This window comes from Manis pentadactyla, chromosome 8 (genome assembly GCF_030020395.1).
Source record: "Manis pentadactyla isolate mManPen7 chromosome 8, mManPen7.hap1, whole genome shotgun sequence".
NCBI classification, from domain to species: Eukaryota; Metazoa; Chordata; class Mammalia; order Pholidota; family Manidae; genus Manis; species Manis pentadactyla.
The window spans coordinates 121,568,859-121,586,369 of record NC_080026.1 but is presented as its reverse complement, the minus strand read 5'-3'; the positions used below and the strand labels follow the sequence as shown (position 1 = coordinate 121,586,369).

At 35.6% G+C, this 17,511-nt stretch overlaps 1 protein-coding gene across 2 annotated transcripts in view; it reads right to left on the bottom strand.

The window, feature by feature from the left end:
- Nucleotides 1–17,511, bottom strand: part of MXI1 (MAX interactor 1, dimerization protein) — a 77,440-nt gene that overhangs the window by 27,154 nt on the left and 32,775 nt on the right. For both annotated transcript variants that reach the window (XM_036899012.2, XM_036899013.2), the window contains exon 3: nucleotides 6,874–6,903. In XM_036899012.2, coding sequence (XP_036754907.2) covers nucleotides 6,874–6,903 — 30 coding nt within the window. The remainder of the gene's footprint in view (nucleotides 1–6,873; nucleotides 6,904–17,511) is intronic.

Here is a 17,511-nt window from a genome sequence, read left to right as displayed (position 1 = left end):
GTGTACAAATCTTTCACCTCCTTGATTAAATTTATTCCTAGTTATTTTATTCTTTTGGATGCTATTGTAAATGGAATTGTTTTTCTTGAATTGATTTTCAGATTGTTCATTACTGGTATTCAGAAACATAACTGTTTTTTTTGTGTTACTCTGAAACCCTGCAACTTTGCTAAATTCATTTATGAGCTCTAATAGATTTCTTAGGATTTTCTATACATAAGACTACGATATTTGCAAACAGAAATGATTTTACTTCTTCCCTTCCAGTCCAGATGCCTTCTATTTCTTTCTCGTGCCTAGCTGCCCTGGCTAGAACCTCCAGTACAATGTTGAGTAGAAGTCATAAGAAGAGGCATTCTTGTCTTATTCCTGATCTTAGGAGAAAGCATCCAGTCTTTCACCATTAAATATGGTATTAGCTGTGGGTTTTTCATAAATACTAAGAAAGTTACTATACAGTATTTTCATACTGAGATTTGTATCTTAGTAATATAACCAAGGTTAAGAAGAGCTTTTGACTAAATTTTCCAAAATTATTAGGCCCAATCCAAAATTGCAGACTTTTGATCCAGCTGCAGGTATATATTTCAAACCTACAATAATTTTTAGTTCCCTAACTCTACAACTTATGTTTAATGCAAGTAAATATCCTTTAGGTACTATTAGTTGACATAAGACTTTTAATGAAAGTTCTGCCAAACCATTCTTGAAATGTTTTTTCCTCCTAACAAATATACATTTTTTATTCTAAAATGTGCACATTGTATATAATAGTGCATGTTTTTAAACAAATGTCATATAAACACCCAAAACATGCAGCTAAAACCAGTTATGTTCCTCCTGCCAAGGAATCCTAAGTAGTCAGATGATGATGTACTAAGAAATCACTGCCTAACCCAAGGGTCACCAAGATTAATCGATGTTTTGTGCTAAGATAAGGTAGACCAGAACAATCACTGTGCCAAAATGTCTATGTCACATGGAGACATATAAATAGTCTAGAAAATACTACTGTATTCACTGTCATGTCCAAACCATTGAGATAAACATAATTAATACATGAAAAATTTTAACACAAAAGTTGAAATTATTTATAGTATTCTAGTTTCCAAGTATATATAAAATCTTTACCTTGTAAAAATGCTTACCATTTCTACCTCATGGAACAAGAAAGGAGTAAAGACCTCACAAATGGAGCTTGAACTCCATTTTCCCCTTTACAAAATTACTTGCCTTTGTCTTAGTGTACTGAATAATATCCAAACAAACTGTAAGACTCAATTACCTTCTTTTAAAAAAGTTACTCTCTTCTCATAAGCAGGATAAAATTCTGCATGATAAAAAATTCTTTAAGTTGTTCCTGTTTATCAAGTTTTTTCATGTAACTCATTTATATTTTAGGAATTCCTTATATTTTCCATTTACCTTCAAAGTAATTATTTTATTATAAGAATATATCTGTTGAGATCTCAAGAGTATTTTATATATGTCATTTCTCACTTAAGTCATTATAATTCAATAATATACATTGTTAATTATAGATATATTCCACAGCACATATAATCATTTTTTTATTCAATGAATATTTACTGAATGATTGTTATGTGCTAAGGGTAAATCAAAGTCACTGTCTTCCTGAAACATATATTCTAGTGAAAAAAGTCAAGTAACTCAAACAAATAATTCATAGATAAATATTAAGGTGACAGAAAAAGCAGTAGGACAGAGAGTGACTGGGGGACAACTAACTGTTCTCTACGGAGGTGACCTGAGAACTAAATGATGAAGAGCCAGAACAAGGACCTTCCAAGCCGAAGGAAGAGCAAGTACAGGAACTGTGCAACGGTAAGGCACATGGCGTGTCTGAGGAAAAGGAAGAGAACTGTGTCAGCTAGATCACAGGACAGCACGACAGGGCTTTGTAGGCCACAGACATTACCTAACTGCAATGCGAAGCCAGTGGAGGACTGAAAACAGAAATGACATGATCCGATGTATCCTTTGAGATCACTCATGCTGCTATGTGAAGAATGAAATATAAGAAGCAATTAACAGTAGCAGTTAACAGAAAATAATACTCTTTCTTTATGGTATTTCTTAGTCCTCTCTCCTCCTGTTTCCAGTATCATCACCTGAGCTTCTACATGAGCTCCTGAAAAGCTTCCGAACTACTCTCCCTTCTTCTATACCTAAACTGTACTCTTTTTTAAAAAAGTTAATATTTTGATCATGGCATTACTTTGCTTCAAAAGCCTCAAAAACTCACTACTGCCAACAAAATAAAATCCAAGTTCCTTGACATTCCATAATATTCTACAATCTAATCCCAAACCACCTTTCTAGCCTCATTTCCCACTACTAATTTGATAGACTCTGTTCTTCCACTCAGCGCCGTCTTCTCACTCTTTCCGAGCACAGCTTATGGTGCCACATTCCTGCTTCCATGGCTCTGCTTACACTCATCCCTTTCCTTATCCTCTCCTTAGATTCACACTCTATCCTTCATGACTGAGCACACATTCTCTTTGACTATGCAGAGCAGTGGTTTTTTTTTTTTACTATGACCACAGTATTTTACATCATGACCCGCATTTAACTTTACTTCAAGCAATGCACATTGCTCTCTCTTTTTCAGAACGACTCACTAAAATGACTGCACAGATCACTAATAGGTTTCATTCTTCAATTTGAAAAATGCTTTCAGTGCACTTTTCTAGATACTCACTAGCAACTTACCTAGATCCTGGTACTTAAAGATGAAACTTATAATTATCAAACTAATGATCTTAACGTTAAGGACAGGGTCAGTATCTTATACTTCATTTTACCTACCACAATGCCAAAGACAGTATGTATTAATCATTACTGAAGAGAAAGACTAATATTAAATATAGCTATCATATCTATGATCAGATAGGATCATGATTCGGAGTGCTTTGTGTTCCCATTGTCATTTCAAATTGTAGTTATGATGGTCAAAATGGCTAGTTTTCAGGAACACTTTGACCTGTACTCTCTGCCTTCCTACCTTATGGGACTATATAATAGTCCTGCACAGTGGGGGAACACAGTAAGTACACCGTAAGTGCTCATTTTCACTCTCCCTCAAAAGTATCAGAAAGTCTCTATATGGTGGACACCTATTACCATTCACTGGACATGTTTCTCTTGTATCACAAATACTCAGGTACCTCTGCTCTGCCTGTGAAGAGAAAGTGTCCAGTGTCCTCATTTGGCCTTTCTAGCTTTGCCAAAGTTGTAATAAGGGTAAGCCTTTTGTTTCAACAGAAAGACAGGTATTAAGGTTGAATGGCCTCTCCTGCCATCAGCATTAAGGTTCTTGGCCATTAAAGTCCTGTTAAAGTTGTTGACTCTTTCAAAAGTGTCATCAGTAATTTGAATTAAGAAAATGAAAAGGCAATGACGTGATCTAAAATCTGTACTGAATAGTTTCTTCTCTGGCAAACGGCATGACTCATAAGACAAGCCAATGGACAAAATAAATTCTTAATTCTTAAATCTCAAAGATTCCTTAATTTTGCCACATGATTCACCAAGGTTCCTGAGATGCAGAACATCTAAAGGCACTCTGCTTCCCTTTTATGTCCAACTCCTGAGCTGGTTATGACCTGCTATAGGTCTAGTAGGGTAGAGTGAGTACACCATAACATGCTCTGATCCATCCAGACCAGGCTCAGTGTAACCATCATGGTTTTAGGCAGAAATAAGTCCCTAAGTCCTATCCAAGAAAGGATCTGAGTGTCTTTATCAGTCCTGAAACTACCTAAAGCTCCCAATAGGCATCCTGGAGTAATTATGGGCCCAGAGCAAACTACTCTGGAAACCCCAAATATCTACCATTAGGCTTCCTTCTGAGATCTGGGAGTATGCGCCTCAACATTTGATAGATATTTTCTCCTGAAGGCCAGACTCAGAACTTCAACAATCTTAGGGCTCTAAGAGAGCCATCTAGAATTACACTGTCATTCACTAACAATTTAAAATTTACTCTAATTCCCATTGCAGTGCCCCAGTAAAAAACACTAACTCAGAGCAGGTTTATATGCAAGATTTTAGAACCAAACTAAAAAAAACAGCTTCTGAAATGAGTATATTATATGTAAAGTGGCAAAATTTCAAGAATACAAATCATTTCTGGAATATCTTTTCAGAATGAAGACAAAATCAAATTACTTTTGGTGATGAATTATTTTCCTCACAGAGACCCACATTCAAAAGCAAATGAAAGATAAAGCCAAACTATTTATTTTAAAGATGCCAAAGCTAGGTTAACCTTTTTTAAACAAGTCAAATAAAAAAGATTCCTTGGGAAAAAAGGACCATTAAATAGAACTGGTAGAGGCTCTAAAAATGTAATAACAATGTAGGCTTAAGCTTTTTAAAAAAAATTCCTGTGCTGCCTTCTTGCTATTTAACTAAAACACCTTCTTCCCCTTAAATCTCCCTGTGTCTACTAATATTTTTGCTTTTGTTAACTCATAAGAGGTAAATTCTCAGAAGTAGAGCACCAGTTATTAAATTGGATTTTTCTTTTGGCACTTACCCTCTGATACATTCCATTAAATTAGAGATATTATATTGTTAACTACCCCTTTATAAACAAGTACATCTTGGAAAGGTTGACTCTATATTATCTTTCAACTAAGCCTCAAGGAAGAGAGGAAAGGAGGAAGAGAGGGAGAAAGAAAAGGTGGGAAGAAGGGAGACAGGGAAGAAATAATTTGAAAAATAGAGACTATCTAGAAATATCAAAAAAGGGCAGAAGAGGATGAAGGAATCATGTGTGAGGTAGGGTAGGAAACCAGCCAGAAAATCTCAGACCTAAGTAAATAAAATGGGAACAAAAAGCCTTCACTGGAGACACTGGAGATAATGTACAATCCAGGCAATAAAAGCCATGCATGTTACACCAGTGCTTTAGACAGATACTAGATTAAGCAATTTATAGGCATATCAAAGTAATATGATGAGTGATAAAGTTACCAGTAAGTAGACAGATACATAGAATGTATTAAAGAAAGTTTACTCAAAGGTTTTAAAAGCTCCATTCCAAACAGTTTACTAAAGAACCTCTTTACTCCAGTACTAAACCAAGGTTTTTACCGGGTCTCTAATGATCATTAAGGTCCTGTTAAGAAATAATTCTTAACAGAAAGAGTTCCCAAGGACCACTTTCAGGTGGGTGAAACTTATGAAAACATGTTTGTCAGTATCTAAAACATGTGGCCCAAAATACACTCTGGGTTCTAACTTAAAGTTCAATACAAGGTTTTAGTTTTAGAATTCTCAGTTATAATTTCTTACTCTTTTTGGCATATATAAACTGTCCAGATGCTTCCTTTAATACACCAGAAACATAAGGCAGATAGATTTTTTAAAATAAAAGTTCTCCTGCCAAACTGCTTTGTAGCAAACTAGCAAAATGTCTTTGACTAGCTGGTTTTATCCTTTATTCAATATTAAAGCCATCATCTACTATACATGCATCAAATACTAAGCAATGAGGATACAAACCTGAACAAAACTGAATCCCTGCCTTTGAGGCATAGTCATTTGGCAGAAAGAAGCATATGAACAGAAAATTACACTACTACCTGATAGCGTTTTACAACAGGAGATTTGAACAGAACATTGTGCAAAGTGGTAAATGCCACTAAATCAGCCGGAGGACTATGCTAAGCCTGTTCAAGAGAACTTGACATTTAAGTCTTCTCTCCCAACTTCTCTCCCAAACTTACCCCTTCCTACATTCCTTTTCTCAGTAAATGATAATATCAACTAAAATTTAACCTTCCATAGTCAACTAACCACCAATTTCTATTGATTCTACTCCATACTACCTATTTATTCTGTCTACTTCTGTCTCCTGTGGGTACCATCATGTCTTACTTTAGAGGCTTCCAACAGACTCCAAAAGAGTTTTCTTGTCTCTGAGATCCCTTCTCCCAATCAACCAATTCTTCATACTGGAGCCAAAGTGATCTTTCCAAAACACAAAGTTGACCATATGACAGACAGCCCATCTTAAAAATCATTCAACTGATTTCTATTGCTATCAAATTAAATCCAAACCCTTCAGCACAGCTGTCAATACTTGGTCCGGCTTGCCTCATGCTACAATCTTTTATACTCACACAGAACCTCCTGCGGTTTCCTCAATATACAGTGCTCACTCACCATCCTTTGTAGAACCTTCCAAGACTCTCTCAAAAGAGAATCAGGTGACCTCCCCCAAAAAATGATCTTTCAATACCCACTGCTCCTCTTTACCATACTTACCACATTATACAATATTTTGGTTACCTGTCTGTCTCCTCCAGAAGCTGTAAGTTCCTAAGGGACAGAAACTACCTTATACAATCTTGTATTTACTCTATAAAGCATTATGCTTGCCTGGCACTGACATATAGTTCATGCTTGATAAAGACTTGATGAATGCATGAATAAATGAACGAATGAATGGACAAACTGCAAAGAAACAGAAATTCAATGTCCTACAATTTGTCATATTTATGAGCTACACTACAGAAACCTAATCCTTTAGCAAGACCATATTTAAGCCATGGGCCTATCACAATCAACCTGTCTTCAGAGACAGAAATAAAAAAGGCTACCCCATACACTCAAAATTCAAATGAGCTTAAAAATGTATTTATGTCTTCCAGTTTAGATAGTGTAGTTTACTACTTAAGTCATTTTTCTGGAGAGAGTACACATATATCAGAACCGTGATATGCTATGCATTTTAAAATTAAATTGTAACTACATACACACTTTTACAGTATTTTCACTGGTAAAATGTTGAGTTTACTTTTTAGCATAAATAAAAGCTGCACCTCACCACTGACTCACCGATTCTTTTCCAGCTCATTATGCGTAGACCTAAAAGGAAAAGAGAAAGAGAGAAAAACAGAGCATTAGCCAGGTTTTGCTGCATAGGCTATAGAGAGGGGGATTAATTTACTTACTGCTACACCACATACAGTAAAATTATTTAGCAATGAATATACAGTCAGACTTCTATAATCTTACTCATCAAGAAGAAATAGTCTGTATTCACTGGGATTGTTCATTTAGGTATAGTGTTTTTAGTTAACAACTCTAAATATTCTGAAACTGGAGGCTCATTGTTATCTTAATAAAACTAGTACTGGCACATGTTCTCTTGGCTACCTCTAGTATACTCATTTGTTGACCTGTAGACATTATATCAAAAATTTTAATTCAAACACAATCCCATTTTTGTTTGAAAAGAAAAAAAGTGTGTGTACTTCTATGTCCTCTTCCACTAAACATAGGGAGAAAAAAGTTTGGGCTAGCACAAAAATTGAAAACAGGTTGGCCTTTCTGCTAAGTGATACAGACAAATTCAACCCTTCATACTTTGTGTGAAACCTAAACAAGTTATACAAGGACAAAAAATAATAAATAAAAAATAAAAGGATATGTTAATAAAATCAAGAAACACATTTTTTAAAGACTGGGAGGATAATGCCTCAAAATGCTAAAAATGGTTGTTTTCTTTTTGTGACCTTTTTTTGTCTTGCCTATCCATATTTGTTATGATAATATCTACCATGTATTGAAAAAGCATGCTGCATCTGCAACACAGTGTGCTAAGCAGTTAACATACATTACCTTATTTTATCTCCCAAACAAAACTTGTTTTATAAACAAGAATACTGAGGCTCAGAGAGGTCAAGAGACATGTTCTTGTCCCAAGAGTATAAGAAGCAGCCAAGATTTAAGCCAGGTATTTCTTACTTCAAACCCCTGGAAACAGTCTATTTAGAAAAAGGAAGACTATTTGCCATAAACTTATTTTAAACAATCTGACAATCCCACATAAGCCCACTTAAGAGATGTTAAGAGCACAGACCCTAAGGCTAGACTGCCTGAGTTCAAATACTGCATAGCCTTGTTACAGACCCTTCAATTCACTGTGTTCAGTTTTCTCATCTATGAAAAACAGAAAAAAATAACAGTACTTGACGCATATGATTGTTATGAGGAATAAACAAGTCCACAATGAACAATAAAATATAAAAACTCTAAAGTTAGCTATTAGAATTATGTTACACTAGTTCTCAAATGAACATGTTAACTTTTACAATAATTTAGTATTAACAATACAGAAATTAAGGAGAATTTAGGTTCCTGTCACCAGAACTAAAACTTCCAACATTTAATATATTCTGGTTAATGTCAAAAGCCTTTTGAATATTAAATTACTGATTAGTTTCATCTAATTTACTATTCCAATGGATATTTAATAATCAAATTTCTAAATAACGGAGTGCTTTTGTTAGTCTCGTAACTTGTGGAAATTTTAGCTACTATTTAGTTCAAGAGCCAAAAGGCTTCTCTACGTTACTGTCTCCTGTGGCACAGGATGAAAAAGACCAATGTTCATTTTCAAGAGATTATCATAATGAAAGGACTTACCCCTCAAAAAAGGAGGTAAAAGAAAAAAAAACCTGAGGATGCTTTGAGAGTTCAGCCAAATTAATGGCAAGGATAGATACAATTCAGATGGAAAAACTATAAAAACATAGTCAGAAAGTCCCTCAAAAGAAAATCTAACAGAGATTCAGAGTTCAAAACCCAATCAGTAAATTACAACCAAGGCTCTATCACCATATTATTTTTTTAAAAGGTTTTGATTAGATTCATTTTTGTTGAAATGAAATGTCAAAGAAGTTCGAAGAGGGAAAAGGCATATTTTAAAGAGGTTTAAAGAAAAAATCGTGTTCAAAATTTGAATGGGAAATCAAATAATGAAATTTTTCCACCTCTCTTAAAAGTTTAATTGCTTTTATCTGAGAAGAAAACCTAGAACAAGTAAAACAAAAACAATGAAAAACTAGAGTAAGTCATAAATGGAAACAGTCTATTTAGAAAAAGGTAGACTATTTGCCATAAACTTATTTTAAACAATCTGACAATCCCACATAAGCCCATCAATGCAAAACACCCAACGATAACTAACTGTTGAATTCCAATATTATATTGAGCCTACTGTCAAAGCCAGCATCAAAAGAACATAATCTAACCTACTGCTGTGAACAAAATTAAAACAGCAGGTTCTTCCCACCTCTGTCAGGTTTTTCTTTATTATTTGTCTTCGTTCTAGAAAAATATAAAATGATAGCTAGGAATATGAACTCTTCCACCAAACCAGGAAATGCATGCCATATCCAGTTATATCACTAGCAAAATCTGACAAGATTTCCAAATACCAAGAAACAAAAATGACTATATATGTACTAATCTCTACCATATTCCCATGTTCTTCTGATTTTTAAAAAATGCATCAGTAGTATTGACTCCTATTTTGATGGTTTTTTGCCTGTAATATCAGTTCAACCAACACTACATATCTTCAATACAGGGTATCAAAGACAGTTTCTAGTTGGTAAATTATGACAAGTATAGGAATAATTATAACTCGAGGCAAAATAAATATATCAAGAAAAGTACAAAGTGTTTTGGGAGTTTAAAAGAGGCAGACTTTACTTCCAGATGGGGCTATCAGGGAAAATTTTAGAAGAGGGTGGCATTTGGTCTGAGGCTTAAATGATGTATACTTGTTAACAGCAGAGGCTGGACCTGGTACGGAGAGGATATTTCATGTGGAACAGACAGCATAAGCAAACAAGCAGTGATATAAAGTCCAAAGCAAAACCCGAGAACAACAATCTGTAGGTCACAAAGATCTGTGGTGTTAGAAGAAAAAAGTCCTGAGTCTAAATATCAACTCTATCACTCACACTAGCTGTATAACTTTTGACAAATTATTTAACCTCTCTGATTAAGTTTTCTCATCTATAAAATTGGAATAATAGCACATGCCCTGGCTGGGTTACTGAGAGAATTAGAGAAAAATATGTAAAAGCATCTACCATATAATAAGTATTCAACAAATGTTAGCCACTGCAAATACTCTTTATTATTTTTAACAAGACTAAAAACTGTACTACCCAAAACAATGTTAAGTATACATGAGGCAATAAATTGATGGGTTCTCAGTAATACTTAGAACTAGCCTAGAAACAAACAATCATAATGTTGAAAAAAGAAACTAAATGAAAAGATAGGTAATTAGGTCATTTAGTCAGCTGTGAGACAGTGATAGGTTTAGGCTATGACAAAGAAAAAGATGCCTCATTATATGTACATAAAGAAAATAACAACCCAGGTAGTGCTGGCAATAAGTGAGTAATTGAACATATCACATACTACTAGCACACTCAGAAATAACCTCTTTGCTCTCTGAGCCTATGTGTCTAAGTTTTTCCAATAATGTGCTACTGAAATATTCAATGATGATTAATCTGGTAAGATTGAGGTGAATAATCCATCTGGTTAGCCCACTTTTCTCCTCCAAATAAAATACACCTCTAAGAACAAACACTAATGAACTTTCTTCCAGACGCCCTCACTTTGAATGCTTAACAACTTTCAAGGACAAAAAAAAGACACTTCTATCATTTTATCTTTGAATCTCAGGTAATCTTTTTCACAAATAGCATCCCTTTAAGAGAGACATGTTAATACACTATTTGAATGGAAGTCATGATCCGTGACTTTTCATTAACTATAACACAGCTCTAATAAACAAACTTTCCATTTTTTAGGGGGCAGTTTGGTGGAAGTCAGTGAAATAAAGCATAGAATCAAAACTGAACAAAATGGTATAGTTTGGCTCAAGAGTAGTGCCATGGTGGAAGAAAAATAAAAGCCCCTATACCAGAATTAATACTCTTCTAAGAAAAGAAAAAAAAAAGCTTCTTTTTGTTGAATTAATGAGCCAACCTCCAATTTGTTAACATTTTTGCTTCACTTCCTCTGTAGTCCTCAAGTGCCTAATGGAGGTTGCCCACCACACAATGAAAAAAACTCTATGAAGCTAAATCAATTTCTAACTATACTCTAAAGCTTATACTTTATATACACATACTCAAAAGGCAAGAAAAACAGAAAACTACAGCTACATTAAAGTAGGGGTCTGTGAAGCATATACCTGAAGGGGGCTGAAAATGAATTAGTGGAATAGTAAAACTTCTATTTATATTTTTTATTATTAAAATTTTATTCTGCATTTATAAAATACTAGGAAGAGTAATACACGTATACAACTATAAATGTATATGCATAAATTTGGGATATAGAAGTTTTTGCTAATAGTATAATAAAGTGGTCAGTAAAGCTTGAACTTTTTAAACACTACTACAATAGAAGAAAAAGCATGATATCTGCTAATACAGTAATGTTTCCAAAAAGAGAGTTTTGTACTTTTGTTCCTATCAAAGGTCCACGTTTTAAGAAACCATTAAAGACAGGAAACTATGACTATTGCAGACTTAGGAAAAATTACTCCAATGCAATGTACTGCTTCTTCCTTAATAATGACAAAAATATAATCATCACAATAACAAAGGCCACAAAAAAGCAAGTGTCCAAAAAAGATGCGTAACAATAACAACAATCAATAAATTTCTCCTTAACACTTACATATCAAATACATGCATACCTTATAGCTCAGTATTTCCACTCCTAGGCATATACCAAACTAATATTTACAGATATTATACATATAATATACACATAATATATATATGTAACTGTATGCTCACAAAGGACACAAAAGAATGCTAATTCTTTTCATACTAGCTAAGAACTGAAAACAACTCAATGTTCATCAACAGTAGAATGGATGAATAAATTGTGAAATATTCATATAACATAATACTAGAAATACATAATTCATATAACATAAAACTAGAAAAATAACAATATTTGGAAGATAAGCCACAGATGCAAAAAATATAATATAATATAATGCACTGAGAATGAACTATTATACAGTAACATGGATAAATTTTCATGATTTCAACATAATGGTGAATGAAAAAATGCAGTCAAATATATATACTGCATAACTCCATTCATATAAAGTTCAAAACTGGCATAACTAATTTTTGGTATCAAAGTTAGAATAGCAGTTACCTCAGGGAGGGAGTGACACTGACTGGAAAGAAGAAAAGGTTTCTAAGAAGAATCTGTCATGTTTTATTTCGTTACCTGTGTGAAAGTTCATCAAGCTGTACACTTAGAATCTGTACACTTTTCTGTATGGACATTTTCAATGAACAGGAAAAAAATGAAAAAATTACATATGAACTGAATTTGGTAAAAATCAAATCTTATTTCAAATATATTGTATACCCTAATTTAAATCATAAACAACTCTTTTGGCATACTACATAAACATCCCTAAGTTATGTACTTTGTAAAGCATAATTTTCAATAAAATTGTAAGTACTAAAAACAGACAAAGGTCTCTAAGCACAATGGAATTAAGTTAGTAATCCATAAAACTAGAAAAATAACAATATTTGGAAGATAAGCCACAGATCAAAAAATAATCACAGAGAAATTTGAAAATATCTTCAGCTGATATTAAATACAACTTACCAAATTTGTTTGATGCAGCTAAATCAGTGCTTAGAGAAAAATGTTCAGTTTTCAATCCTTATGTTGTGTGTGTGTGTGTTGGGTGGGGAGGTGTGGAGTCCAAAATGAATGATCAGATATTCAATCTTTAGTGGCCAGGAAAAGAAGCTCTGGGACAAAAGAAAGGCAGGCGGTCTCAGAGGCTTCCTAGCAGCGAGAGGGCTGCTGAAGGGGTGGGGTTTGCACAGAGCCTGCTATGCGGGAGAAGGGATAGGTGGACAAGGTTGTCTGGGCACACTCTGCCCAGCAGGTTGGGAACTTTGAGGAGCTTCAGGCGCTCCATCCTCCTGGCTGCCTACTCAGCTCTGAGGCCCCCCCCACTGTGACAGTCGCTTGCTGAGCCTTCTTCCTGGCCTGCCGGCACCTGCTCACAAACTGGCAGTCACTGCACTGGTGTCAGGCCAGCCAAAGGGAGGCCCCGCCTTCAACAGTTAGAGATGCCAAGCACAGAGGCTTACACCTGTGTGCTCGGCCCACTGGCTCTGATACTGGAGACAGGCACTGCAGCCAGGAATCAGGAAACAGCTCTTTCCTCACCCCAGGCACCAGGGCCACCCTGTTACAACCCCAACCTCACTCTAGGGGCTGAGCAGCTCCAGAGACTAGAGTCTCTGGGCGCTAGAGGGCACCACATAGAAATATGAAACAGCAAAGGAATCTGGTTCAGACCAAAATCTCACAAACCCCAGAAAAAGGGCAAATGAACTGAACTCACCAATCTTCCTGAAAGAGAGTTTAAAATAAAAATCATAAACATGCTCATGGAGGTACAGAAAAATATTCAAGAACTCAGGGACAAACTTAAGACAGAGATTCAATCATTAAGAAATTCCATATCTGAAATGAAACATACAATGGAGGGATTTAAAAGCAGATTAGATGTAGAAGAAGAGACGGTAAACGGAATAGAAATTAGAGAAGAGGAATACAAAGAAGCTGAGGCACAGAGAGAAAAAAGGATCTCTAAGAATGAAAGACTATTGAGAGAATTGTGTGACTAATCCAAACGTAACAATATCTGCTTTTGGGACCTTTTGCCTCTTTTAGGCCTGTGACGGCCGCAGACTGGAGGTTTCCATCCTCCCTTGTTACTTCCGTGTTTGTGGCCTAACTAGCTTCCCGCGCGCGTGCTCTTGGCCCTAGCTCCGCCTCCCTACCTAACCGGAAACCTGCCTAAAGACCCTAGTGACAGATGAGATAATCAATTCCCATTGGTTTCTGTTACTTCCTTATCTTCCCCTATATAACTAAGCCTCTGATGGAATAAAGCTGAGTTTTGCTGCGCCCTTGAGGCTGACACATCTCCCAGTTTGGTGTGGTTTTGTTTTTCCCCGGATCTCAGGGGAGGGTGTCCAAGCCGCCGACACTTGCCCTCTCGCTCAGCCCCGGGGATAACAGGCTGGTCCTGCTTGTCCCCGCACCTTCTTGTTGCTGAAGAGCAACAATCTGCATTATAGGGGTACCAGAAGAAGAAGAGAGAGAAAAAGGGATAGAAAGTGTCTTTGAGGAGATAATTGCTGAAAACGTCCCTAATCTGGGGAAGGAAATAGTCTCTCAAGTCATGGAGGTGCATAGATAGCCCAACACAAGGGACCCAAGAAAGAGAACATCAAGACATATAATAATTAAAATGTCAAAGATCAAGGATAAAGACAGACTTTTAAAAGCAGCTAGAGAGAGAAAAAAGATCACATACAAATACAAAGGAAAACTCATCAGGCTATCATCAGATTTCTCAACAGAAACCTTACAGGCCAGAATGCAGTGGCATGATATATTTCATGCAATGAAGCAGAAGGGCCTTCAACAAAGAATACTCTACCTGGCAAGGTTAACAATTTTCAAATAAGCAAAAGCTGAGAGAATTTACCTCCCACAAACCACCTCTACAGTGCATTTTGGAGGGACTGCTATAGATGGAAGTATTCCTAAGGCTAAATAGATATCACCAGGGGAAATAAAACCACAGCAAAGTAGAACAGCTAATTACTAAGCAGATACAAAATCAAACCAACTACCCCCAAAGTCAATCAAGGGATAAACAAAGAGTACAGAATATGATACCTAACATATAAAGAATGGAGGGGGAAGAAAAAGGAGGAAAAAAAAAGAACCTTTAGGTTGTGTTTGTAATAGTATATGAAGTGAGTTAAATTAGACTGTTAGATAGTAAGGGAATTACCCTTGAACCTTTGGTAGCCACGAATCTAAAGCCTGCAATGGCAATCAGTACATACCTATCGATAATCAGCCTAAATGAAAATGGTCTGAATGCAACAATCAAAAGACACAGAGTAACTGAATGGATAAAAAAATAAGACCCATCTATATGCTTCCTACAAGAGACTCACTTCAAACCCAAAGACATAAACAAACTAAAAGTGAAGGGATGGAAAAAGGTATTTAATGAAACTAATAGGGAGAAAAAAAAGCAGGACTTGCAGTACTTGTACAAGACAAATTAGTCTTCAAAACAAAGAAAGTAACAAGAGACAAATAAGGACATTACATAGTGATAAAGGGGTCAGTCCAACGAGGATATAACTATTATAAATATCTATGCATCCAACACAGGATCACCCACATATGTGAAACAATACTAACAGAATTAAAGGGGGAAATAGAATGCAATGCATTCTTTTTAGGAGACTTGAACACACCACTCAGTCCAAAGGACAGATCAACCAGACAGAAAATAAGTAAAGAGACAGAGGCACTGAGCAACGTACTAGAGCAGGTGGACCTAACGGACATCTACAGAACACTTCATCCAAAAGCAACAGGATACGCATTCTTTTCAAGTGCACATGGAACACTGTCAAGAATAGATCATATACTAGGCCACAAAAAGAGCCTCAGTAAATTCAAAAAGATTGAAATTGTACCAATCAGCTTCTTAGATGACAAAGGTATGAAACTAGAAATAAATTTCACAAAGTAAACAAAAAAGCCCACAAACACATGGAGGCTTCACAACATGCTCCTAAATAACCAATAGATCAATGACCAAATAAAAACAGAGATCAAGCAATATATGGAGACAAATGACAATAATTCAACACTGCAAAATCTGTGGGACACAGTGAAGGCCGTGCTAAGAGGGAAGTATATTGCAATACAAGCCTACCTCAGGAAAAAAGAACAATCCCATATGAACAGTCTAAACTCACAATTAATGAAACCAGAAAAGGAAAAACAAATGAGGCCCAAAGTCAGTAGAAGGAAGGACATAATAAAGTTTAGAGCAGAAATAAATAAAATCAAGGAGAAGAATACAGAAAGAATCAATGAAAGCAGCTGGTACTTTGAGAAAATAAACACAATAGATAAACCACCAGCAGACTTACCAAGAAAAAAAGAGTCTACACACATAAACAGAATCAGAAATGAGAAAGGAAAAATCACTACGGACAACACAGAAATACAAAGAACTATGAGAGAATACTATGAAAAATTACATGGCAACAAAATGGATAACCTAGAAGAAACGGACAACTTTCTAGAAAAATACAACCTTCCAAGGCTGACCCAGGAAGAAACAGAAAATCTAAACAGACCAATTACCAGCAAAAAAATTGAATTGGGAATCAAAAAACTACCTAAGAACAAAATTCCTGGACCAGATGGTTTCACTGCTGAATTTTATCAAACATTTAGTGAAGACCTAATACCCATCCTCCTTAAAGTTTTCCAAAGCGTAGAAGAAGAGGGAATACTCCCAAACTCATTCTATGAGGCCAACATCACTCTAATACCAAAACAAGGCAAAGACACCACAAAAAAAGAAAATTACAGACCAATATCCCTGATGAACATAGATGCAAAAAAGCTCAACAAAATATTAGCAAACTGAATTCAAAAATACATCAAAAAGATCATCCATCATGATCAAGTGGGATTCATCCCAGGGATGCAAGGATGGTACAACATTCGAAAATCCATCAACATCATCCACTCATCAACAAAAAGAAGGACAAAAGCCACATGATCATCTACATAGATGCTGAAAATGCATTCGACAAAATTCAACAACCATTCATGATAAAAACTCTTAACAAAATGGGTACAGAGGGCAGTACCTCAACATAATAAAGGCCATATATGACAAACCCATAGCCAACATTATACTTAACAGTGAGAAGCTGAAAGCTTTTCCTTTAAGATCGGGAACAAGACAAGGATGCCTACTCTCGCCACTTTTATTCAACATAGTTCTGGAGGTCCCAGGCATGGCAATCAGAGAATACAAAGAAATAAAAGGCATCCAGATTGGCAAGGAATAAGTCAAACTGTCCCTGTTTGCAGATGACATGATATTGTATATAAAAATCCCTAAAGAATCCACTCCAAACTACTAGATCTAATATCTGAACTCAACAGAGGTTGCAGGATACAAAATTAATACACAGAAATCTGCTGCATTTCTATACACGAATGATGAACTAGCAGACAGAGAAATCAGGAAAATGATTCCATGCATAACTGCATCAAAAAGAATAAAATACCTAGGAATAAACCTAACCAAGGAAGTGAAAGACCTATAATCTGAAAACTACAAGACACTCATGAGAGAAATTAAAGAAGATACCAATAAATGGAAACACATCCTGTGCTCATGGATAGGAAGAATTAATATTGTTAAAATGGCCATTCTGACTAAAGCAATTTATAGATACAATGCAATTTCTATCAAAATATCAACAGCATTCTTCAATGAACTAGAGCAAATAGTTCTAAAATTCATATGGAACCACAAAACACCCTGAATAGCCAAAGCAATCCTGAGAAGTAAGAATAAAGCAGGGGAAATTATGCTCCCTGACTTCAAGCTTTACTACAAAGCCACAGTAATAAAGACAATTTGGTACTGGCACAAGAACAGACCCATAGACCAATGGAACAGACTAGAGAGCCCAGATATAAACCCAAGCATATATGGTCAATTAATATACAAAAAAGGAGCCATGGATATAC